This window comes from Apium graveolens, chromosome 10 (assembly GCF_009905375.1).
Source record: "Apium graveolens cultivar Ventura chromosome 10, ASM990537v1, whole genome shotgun sequence".
In the NCBI taxonomy this organism is placed as follows: Eukaryota; Viridiplantae; Streptophyta; class Magnoliopsida; order Apiales; family Apiaceae; genus Apium; species Apium graveolens.
Window position 1 is genome coordinate 233984638 of NC_133656.1, and position 11159 is coordinate 233995796.

The 11159-nt window shown below is 35.2% G+C and overlaps 1 protein-coding gene across 1 annotated transcript; it reads right to left on the reverse strand.

The window, feature by feature from the left end:
• Nucleotides 1-500: 500 nt before the first annotated feature.
• On the reverse strand, nt 501-3801 carry LOC141690010 (uncharacterized). Its single transcript, XM_074494571.1, has 2 exons — nt 3551-3801; nt 501-3249 (listed from the first exon to the last, which is right to left on the reverse strand). The coding sequence occupies exon 2, from the start codon at nt 3237-3239 to the stop codon at nt 1833-1835; it is 1407 nt and encodes a 468-aa protein (XP_074350672.1). The 5' UTR covers nt 3240-3249; nt 3551-3801; the 3' UTR covers nt 501-1832.
• Nucleotides 3802-11159: the final 7358 nt, after the last annotated feature.

Below are 11159 nucleotides of genomic sequence, written 5' to 3' on the forward strand. Positions count from 1 at the left end.
GCAAGTTTTTATGTGTTTCTGATCAACAGGTGGAACAATATTTATGTAAAGGCCTTATTCTGCTTTGTAATTTATGGCCATAGATTTGCCATGAGTTTTCTATGGACAATTTACAAAATCCTGATATAATTGACAAGTGCATATAAGAATTGAATTTTAACTTGGTGCAGCAGCCCTTTAGTCGAAAAGGGGCTCTTTGGCCTTTGGGCAAACTTGGTTAATAATATGTGGGGGGATATACAAGAAAGTAAAATACATCTCATCAGTAAAGAATAACTACATTTATAAGACCAAGAAAATAACAGTTCTTCTGGATAATTGTGTGTGCAAATAGAAACAAACAAAGTGTTAGGTTTAGTCCTTAAGCTACTAGCTAGGCAGAATAGGAAACATCTGTAGGCCATCGGACACAATCAACATAAGCGAGTCCCAGCATGGCAGCACCTACCAGAGCAACTACACAAAAAAGTAATGCTTACCAGCTTACAGTTAACCAGAAAAAATGCAATGCAGACAATCCTGGGAATTTTAGTGTTAGTGGTGAAGAAGAGGATTTCAAGAAACTTCATGGAGAATCAAGTGGAGGAATTCCGGCTGTTGCTGCAGCTGTTGTCTGTTGAAATTAATTGAAATTAGAGCCCCAATCGTGGTTCGTAGCATCTCTCTTCAGATACTGTAGGAGAAAATATGAAAACTGGAACATTTAAAGATCTTCCAGGTTCTGGAAGGCTGCCATTGATACTGATCAAGAACCTGATTCCACGTAGAGCAATTGATGATTAATAGCAAAGCATTTAAGAGAATATAGCAAAACTTCAAATTAAAAAAATGTAGTGAAATTATCAATGTTACATATCCACACCACAACAGTACCTACAGGATCAAATCAAAAAGAAAATGTTGTTACATGCTTTGGTATGTAACGAGAATCAGAGAAAGAGCTCAATGAATATTTTAACTTTAAATAGAAAAATTCTAAATTACTCCAATATAAGGATGACTATGACAATTTCTTTCTTAACTCCAAAAACATTGAAATTATAAGTACGAGAAAGATGAAGTCAAAAACAAAGAAAGTGAACCTTGTGAATGGAGGAACAGTGCAAATGATAGCAACAGCGCAAGCGCCTGGCAACTTCTGACAGACAGTGATGATAGCAACAACAGGCAGTGAAGTTGATCATTTTCCATTTTTTCATTTGTTTCTGTGTCCAATTAGAAAGTACCTACTTTGTTTTGATAAACATTAATTGCTACATATGAGATTTTATTTAATTGATACATATTAGCAAAACATGTGCCATGAGTGATGAGCACCCCGTGCTAAGCCTCTAAATTAGAGAATCACTTGTTAAGGTATTTTTAGGCCGCTTTCTACTAAATGATCACCAACCTACTAAGTTGTGAGATGTCCACTCTGATGGTGCATAATCAAGAACACAGAAATCAAACCTAATCAGTGGACAGTGGCAATATACAGAAAGCAGAGCCGAAAACCTGAAGTAATGCATGAAACATGTAATGAAAGGAAAGTTCAACTGTGGACAAATCATAGTCAAAAGAAGATCTTTTTTAAAACTTCAGTACCTCATAATCCCTGAGATTTTTCGTAAATGAGCAAGAGAACTTAGTATCAATAATATACCAGGCAGAAAGACTGTACTGTCAATGAATTAGAAGTGTGTGTAAGCACCGAGGAAAATCTAAAACTACAGCCAGGATTTGATTAGTACTACCGAAAATGCAGAAGTTGAAATTTTCAAAGAAAATGAATGAATGTATATTGATTTTAATCCAGTTTATCCAGAATTAAAATGTACAAAAATTCTGATTTAGATTCCTCGGAGAGAGATTTCCAACTGCTCTATTTTCTTAGCTAGTTCATGCTTCCCACTCGTCTTTAATCCATCAGTAACCATGTCAAAGTTTCTGGACAAGGGTGACAAGTTCAGCTCAGTCATCTCTACCAAATAATTACCAGCCTCAACAAATCTACCGCCACGTACAGACATTTTTATCAGCATGGTATAAACTGGTCGATTTGGTGGATGCCCCTTCACCTTCATTTCACTAAAAAAGCTAAAAGCATCGTCAAACTGCCCTCTCCTACAAAGACCCTTCAATATAGGAGCATACAAACTCGGAAATGGCTTGTGTCCGTCCTCAATAGATCTATGAAGAATCGCAATAGCGTCATCAATTTTATCTGCTTTCGAAGCTGCCATGATCATAATCTTATAGGTATCAATATCCGGACAAAGCCCCAATCTACAAACAGCATGGTAAATATCAATACAAAAATCCAACTCCCCAGTTTTGCATACGGCTTCTGCTAGAGAGTTGAATGTTGCAACATCTGGCACAAAACCTTCTTTGGTCATTTTCCTCACCAAACCTTTGGCCGATTCAATATAGCCTGCATTTAACAACCCATCAATCAATAGGTCCCGGCCACGGACAGGTGGGTTGAACCCTTTTTGGCTCATCTCTTCCAGGAATTCTTGAGCTTCTTTCAGCTTACCAGCAGAGCACCATCCATTAACTAAAACAGAGTATGTCTTTTTGTCAGGGACACCACCTTTTCGGACCATTCTCCGAATCAATGCATAAGCACCTTGGAAGTTCTTGACCTCACAGAGGGCATATAGCAAGGAGTTATATATTTCAGTAGTTTGGGGGCAGTTGAAGTTCTTTAGTCGATTAAAGAGCTCAACAGCCTGGTCTATGAGACCATGTTTACCATATTGTTCAATGATAAACGATACAACCGATGGTGATATGGGTATCTCCTGTGTCTTCATTTGCAGGGCAACCTTCCACATAGTTTCCCAACAACGAGTTCGAGCAAGGGTCTTAAGAAGTTCCTCAAACTCAAGCGTAGTCGGGTCATACTGAGGATGTTGAGTGCGCACCCAATTGAAAAACCGAAACGACTCAGCTCCATTATGACAACAATTACGAAGCACACGATAGACCAACTCAGAATTAACTACACGAGATATACTCATTTTATTAAGCGTTCTCTCCATATAAATATCCTTACGAACCACATTGGATATATGGTGAACGGTCGCAAAGTAATCATCTTTCGATACTCCACCACCACCTCTAAAAGCATTTTCTCTATTATCTTTAAAAACAGGTTTCATAGAAGTACCAAAACCTCTATACAAAACAGCATTACTTCTCGCAACATCCAATATTCTTTCGTAAAAATAGAGTCTTGCACGTATGAGCATCTTCAAGAAGCTAAAATCCATTATAACACAAAAAAAAAAAACAATTAACACTATTACTCAATTACTGGTAAAAGCACATAAGTTTTAATTGTTTCATTGCAATGAACAAGAATCAAGAAAGTTTAATTAAACACTAATGCTAGATTAAAATTCATTCATTCATATCATTATCAAATACTAATAGAGCAGCTCATATGTATATCAAGAACATAATTATTATATCAAACATTTGAGTAAAGATAAAGTGTGATTATTTATGTGGGTTGGAGATTAAAACAAAAAAGATTGAAACTTTGTAAATAATTATTTACCTCAGGGCTTGGGCTTGACCTAGGCTTCTCCCAAAGCGCAGCTATGGAGAGAATTGGGAGTAGCAAAACACCACAGTGGCAATTCCGATATAACCCGTATTTTAGAGCCATTAAGTTCAAAATCCTGTATTTATCCCCAATTGATACTTGTTCGTAGGAAAAATGGACTAAAATATCACAAGTTGTTCATAAAACATTCAAAATATACATGAATCAATTAGAAAAAACTAAATTCGCGAGATTACGCGCCTATCATGTCCCACTTGATACATACTAGAAAATTCGCTAAATAAATGATCCCAAATAATACTTGAAAACAGATATTTTGGAAATTAGCCAAAAGGCGTTTGACATTTTTTTTAGAGAAATAATAAAAAATAATATTTTTAAGTTCTTTTTGCAATTTTACCATTTTTTGAAAAAATTGCAAAACTACGGGTTGTAACCTGAATCAACCATATATGCAATTTTTCTAAAAAAAATACTCAACTGAGATTACATCTGTTTGTATTTGAGGTTGCAGGTTGCAAAATCGTATTTTTACAAATTAAAATTAAAAAAATCGTACTTAAAAAAATTCAAAAAAATCATATTTTCGAAAAAAACTCTTTTTTTACTAGGCCACCACACTAGTTAAAGTCACGTTTTGGTGGTTTTTATTATTATTTTATTTTAAGTTTTTAACGTTTTGGTGGTTTTTATTATTATTTTATTTTAAGTTTTTAACTATATTTTGTTTTGTGGCCGGAAATGCTATTCAATGTTATGTTTTAATAAATATTTTTTAAATTTTTATTTATAAATTATGGTTCAATAATTATTTAATGTTACTATATTTTTAGGGTTTAATAATCCACCTTTGGGTTTAAGAAACATTAAAAAACTTTTCTAAAAAAAAAGAAATATTAAAAAATTGAATTAAAAATATATTTAATTTAATAATTTTTAACATTTTAGGGTTTATCTATCCCCTTTTAGATTTTAAAAATATTTAAAAACATATTTAAAATTCATTCATATGATTATCAAAGATTAATAGAGCAGCCCATATGTATACCAAGAACATAATTATTATATCAAACATTTGAGTAAAGATTATTTATGGGGGTTGAAGATTAAAGCAAATAGATTGAAATTTTGTATATAAAATGGAGGAATTAAGAAAGCTATACAAACATATACTAATTTATTAACCTCAGGGCTTGGGCTTGACCTAGCTTCTCTCAAAGCGCAGCTACGGAGAGAATTGGGAGTAGCAAAACACCGCAGTTGCAATTCCGAGATAACTCGTATTTTAGAGCCATTAAGTTCAGAACCATGTATTTATCTCCGATTGATACTTGCCCATTTGAGAAAGAGTAGAGTGTACTTTTTGTGTATGTGTCACGTCATTTTGGATATTATATTTTAAAAACTAATATTTTGTGTACGTGAATTGTGACCATTTTTGTGGTCGGTGTACCTTCGTCAAATAAAATTAATAATGATATTTTTGTCGGGGGTAGTTCTGTCAATAGCTACACACAGTTAAAATTCCTAAATTACTTTATTCTTTTCATTTCATCGCTTCATCTTTTCTCTCCATCATTTTATCCCGCGAAAACACTTCCGCCAATTTCCCTAGTTGCCCAGTGCCTTGATGCTGCTCAATCGATTGAGAATGGTTTGGATTCGGAGAAACCCTAGTGATAAAGACATCTAAAAGTCAGACGAAGGTCTTGATTATGATGGTAAGAATTTTTACTTAAGATTTGTACTTAGTGTTTGTTCATAATAAAATTTTAATGATCTGTTCCTAGGATTTGTTGGTAATTAGGATTTTTGGTATGTACGGTTGTAAAGTGTACTTACGTATGTTATTGTTGATCCATGTGCATTATTGGTGTGGTCCTTTCTATAATATTCATTTCAAATAAAGACAAAAAGGGAGTGCTTTTTATGTTTGCTTGAAATGTGTTGTTTAGTAAAGCATGTATAAAGTATTATATTATTCTGTAATGTGATTTAAAGTTGTTTCAAAGGCCATTTGCGCTGATGTTATGGTGAGGATTCAGAAGAGAAGAAACAAGATGTTGAACAACTATGCCCTTAATCCAGTGTATTTTAATGCTATGAGGAGGCTGAACAAGTAAGTGAAATGCCTTCATACTGTTAACTTTGGATTCATACCTGAGATGTTGATAACTATGATTTGTTCTTAATTGTAGTGCAATATGTTAGATATATTTGATAATGTCATGGCTAATATGATTTATGTTTAGATTTCAGATCTTACTTAACAGGACAAGTCAGTACTTAACCATTAATCAGTACTTATACTGAAAGTCAGGACTTAAGGATATCAGTACTTATATTATCAGGAGATAATCATCAGAAGTTAGATATCAGAACTTAAGTGCTGGAGTATGTTCAGAAAAGGACAGTAGCTGATTAAAGGAAAGAAGATCGAGATAAACATGACAATAGATATGCATGAAGAAGGAGTTCTGTGAAGAATGGAATACTTGGAAGAAAAGATATCTGATTGATATATTTTAGGAAGCAGAATTATATTTCATATCAATTAGCGATTATCTTGTAACTGTGTAGTATATTAACACAGACATAGGGTTTACACTATAAGTGTTATCATATTAGAGAAGATTATTTATTGTAACCCTAGCAGCTCTCGTGATATTTGTTCATCACTGAGAGGTAACAGTTCCATACTGTAACAGAGTTTATTGTTTCAATAAAGTTTGTTTTCTGTTACTTAAGATATTAGAGTTCGATTTGATTGTATTATACACTGTATTCACCCCCTCTACAGTGTGTGTGACCTAACAAGTGGTATCAGAGCCAATCTGTTAATACACATACAGTTAAAGATCCAAACACAATCATGTCTGACACAGAAACTCCAACTAAGCCTACAAAAACTGAAGAACCTCCAAAGACACAAATCCAAAGTCGGTATGAGACTATCAGAGTTCCCATACTGAGACCATCTGAATATCCCATATGGAAGGTAAGGATGACCATGTTCCTGGAAGCAATAGATCCAGAATATCTTGATAGAATCAAGGAAGGGCCTCACAAACCAACCAAGCTCGCTGTTGCAGTTGCAGGTGAAGCAGCAAAGACCGTACCAAAGGAGAAGAGTGATTATACTGCTGAAGATATAACATCAATTGCTAAGGATGCTAAGGTACGACACTTACTGCATAGTGCCATTGATAATGTAATGTCAAACAGGGTAATCAACTGCAAGACTGCTAAGGAGATATGGGATGCTCTGGAAATAAGGTGTCAGGGAACTGACACAATTAAGAAGAACAGGAAGACAATACTCACTCAAGAGTATGAACATTTTGACTCAAAGACTAACGAGTCATTGAATGATTTATATGATAGATTTGTCAAACTTTTGAATGATTTATCATTGGTTGATAAAGAGTATGATCTTGAAGATTCAAACCTTAAATTCCTGTTAGCTCTTCCTGAATGCTGGGATTTGAAGGCAACGACAATAAGAGACAACTACAATCTTGATAAAACAACTCTTGATGAAATCTATGGAATGCTCAAGACTCATGAACTTGAGATGGAACAAAGAAGCAAGAGGAAAGGAGGAAAGTCAAGGACAGTTGCTCTTAAGGCTGAAGAAGAATCCCCCAAAGCAGCTTCCTCAAGGAAAAACAAGAGTAAAGCTCTTTTCATAAAGTCTGATACCGAGTCATCAAGTTCTGAAAGTGATGATGACTCAGATTCTGAAAGCTTGCCTGAGACTGATGCTGGTGACGAGATGATGAAGCTGTGTGCTCTTATGGTGAAAGGAATCACAAAGATTGCATACAGGAAGTTCAGGAAGGGAAAGAAGTTTTCCAGGAAAGGCATAAGTTCTGATAAGAAGAATTTCAGAAGATCTGAAGGCAGAGGAGGAAAGTCTGACAGAGGAGATTATACAAATATTAAATGCTATAACTGTGGTGAGAAAGACCACATATCTCCTGATTGCAAGAAGGCAAAGGGTGACAAAGGCAAGGCTCTTGTCACAAAGCAGAAAAGCTGGACAAACACCTCAGACTCTGAAAGTGAGGAGAACTATGCATTGATGGCAAATGCTGATAAAGAAAGTGCTGAGAGCAGTTCTGAAGCTGCTGAAACAAAGGTACCTCAGACTACTTATGCTTTTCATACTGATGATATTAATGAGTTGAGAAGATATCTTAAAACCATGTTTGTTAGTTATAGAGATCAAACTTTAACATGTGAAAGATTAACTTCTGAAAATCTTGCTTTTAAGAAAAGAAATGATTTCTTAGAAAAAGAGTTAGTCATGTTCCATCAAACTCAGAAGGATAGAGATGATGCTTTTTATGTTAGGGATGAAGTGCTAAAAATGAATGAATCTCTAAAAACTGAGTTAGAAAAGGAAAGAGAGATTATCAGGACTTGGACTAACTCTGGCAAAATAACTCAAAACTTGCTAAGTAGTGGAAACTGGAAAGAGGGCTTAGGTTATGGAGAAGATAAGAATGATAAAGGAACTGAAGAAATTAAGCCTGTTGTTAAGCAAAAGCCAAAGTTAAAACCTGTTAATTTTGTAACTGTAAAGTCTGAAAATGAGAAATCAGAAGTTAAAGAGGAAGTAATTTCTGACAAACTAAAACAGGAAAAGACAGCTGAAGTAAACATAGGCTTAATGACAAAGAAGCAGCTTAAGCATAAGCTGAAAGATGTTAAGAATGCAAACAAGGTAAAATCACCTAGGAAAAGTAGGAATGGAAATGAAGGTGTGAATAAAAGCAATGATTATAAACTTGTTCCTGATGCTCCTAGGAAAACATGTCATAACTGTGGAAGTTCTAACCATCTGGCTTCTTTTTGCAGGAAGAATAAGAATATTAACTCCTTACCTTCAAAATCAGGAGTTAAGAGTCAGTCTGTTAGATACAAACCACAAAATCCTTGTTTTCATTGTGGTAGTTTATGGCATTCCATTTATACTTGTAAGGATTATCATAGTTTGTACTATGATTATTATCAAATAAAACCTTCTTTGAAGAAAGTTTCCATTGTTCCTTCTAGTGTAAATTCTGATTCAAAGTCTGATAGTGTAAGTTCTGATAAGAAAAATGTTAACATAAACTCTGATGCTAAATCCGCTGCAAATGTTAACAAACTTAATAAGACCAAAGGATCCAAGCAAGTCTGGGTCCTTAAAACTAATCATTAGTGGTCTTTGTGATTGCAGGGCAACAGGAAAAATATTCTAGTTCTGGACAGTGGATGCTCAGGACATATGACTGGAAATAAAGCCCTGCTATCAGACTTTGTGGAGAAAGCTGGCCCAAGTGTTTCTTATGGAGATGACAACATTGGAAAAATATTGGGATATGACAATATCAATCTTGGGAATGTCATAATTAAAGAAGTAGCTCTGGTCTCAGGACTTAAACACAATCTGCTGAGTATAAGTTAAATCTGTGACAGAGGTTATCATGTTGATTTCTTTGAAGAACACTGTGAAATTGTGAGTAAATCTAAAGGCAAAGTTGTTCTGAAAGGATACAGGCGTGGTAACATTTATGAAGCTAAGATTTCAACAAGTACTGTTGGTTCTGCAATCTGTCTGATAAGTAGATCATCAATTGAAGAAAGCTGGAATTGGCACAAGAAACTCTCTCATTTAAATTTCAACAATATAAATGAACTGGTCAAGAAAGATCTTGTGAGAGGACTGCCAAAGTCAGTATTTGCTCCTGATGGCCTTTGTGATTCCTGTCAGAAAGCCAAACAAAGAAAATCTTCATTTAAGAGCAAGACTGAATCATCAATTCTTGAGCCTTATCATCTACTACATGTTAATCTATTTGGTCCAGTGAATGTCATGTCTATTGCAAAGAAGAAATATGCGTTGGTCATAGTGGATGAGTTCACCAGATACACATGGGTGTATTTCTTGCACACAAAAAGTGAAACTACATCTATCTTGATTGATCATGTCAAACATCTGGATAAATTGGTCAAAGATTCTGTGAAAATCTTAAGGAGTGATAATGGCACTGAGTTCAAGAATTTGATAATGGAAGAGTTCTGCAAAAACTATGGAATAAAGCAGGAATTTTCTGCTCCTAGAACTCCACAGCAAAATGGAGTTGTTGAAAGGAAGAATAGCTCTCATTGAAGCTGCACGTACAATGCTTGAAGAAGCAAAGCTTCCAACCTATTTCTGGGTTGAAGCTGTGCAGACTGCTTGTTTTACTCAAAATGCAACACTCATTAACAAGCATGGAAAAACACCATATGAGATGGTGAAGAAAAAGAAGCCAAATCTGAAATACTTTCATGTATTTGGATGCAAGTGTTTTGTTCTCAAGACTCATCCTGAACAGCTAACCAAGTTTGATCTAAAAGCTGATGAAGGAATCTTTGTTGGATATCCACTTTCCACAAAAGCCTTCAGAGTCTATAATTTGAGAACAAAAGTGGTCATGGAATCTATCAATGTCTCTTTTGATGACAAGAAGATTACTGGTCTTGAAGATTTCATTGACCATGATCAGCTGAGATTTGAAAATGAAGACTCAAATTCTGATACTGAAAATCCTGACAGTCTAAGTCCTGATACTGTAAACTCTGATGGATTAAACTCTGATGTTATTGAAACTGTGGTGACTACGTCAAAAGAAGATGCACCTATGCAGGGGGAGCATACTCAAGATCTTACCACATCTCAAGAAACATTAGAACATACATCTGGCTCTTCAAGTTCTGATTCGTCAAGTTCTGATAAGCCAAGTTCTGCTAGTGCTGAAAATCTAAATTCTGAAGAATCCAACTCAGAGAGCATAGTTTCAGGGGGAGCATCAGAAAATGAAATTGAAGACAACATGGATCATGGGGGAGCATCCAGTTCTAGAGAAAACCTTCCATCTGCAAGGAAGTGGACAAAATCACATACACCTGATTTGATAATTGGAAATCCTGATGCAGGTGTCAGAACTAGAAAAGGTACTTCAAATGAATGTCTTTACAATTCTTTTCTCTCTCAGACTGAGCCAAAGAAAGTGGAAGAAGCTCTTCAAGATGCTGATTGGGTGCAAGCAATGCAGGAAGAGTTGAATGAATTTGAAAGAAACAAAGTCTGGACCCTAGTGCCAAGACCAAAGAATAGATCTGTTGTTGGTACAAAGTGGGTATTCAGAAACAAAACTGACAGTGATGGCATAATTACAAGGAATAAGGCAAGGCTGGTTGCAAAAGGATATTCTCAACAGGAGGGAATTAATTATGATGAAACATTTGCACCAGTTGCTAGGTTAGAAGCCATAAGGATATTTTTGGCTTATGCTGCTCACAAAAAGTTTATTGTCTTTCAAATGGATGTGAAAAGTGCTTTTCTCAATGGAGAATTGGAGGAGAAAGTATATGTTGAACAACCTCCAGGATTTGTAGATTCCAAACATCCAGATTATGTCTACAGGCTTGATAAAGCACTTTATGGACTTAAGCAAGCTCCTAGAGCATGGTATGAGACTTTAGCTCAGTTTCTTCTGGAAAGTGGATTCAACAGAGGAACAATAGACAAAACGCTGTTCTACCTCAACCATGGAAAGGACTTACT

Coding starts and splice junctions, on each gene's coding strand:
- LOC141690010 (XM_074494571.1), bottom strand. CDS start 3,239: ATGCTCATACGTGCAAGACTCTATTTTTACGAAAGAATATTGGATGTT.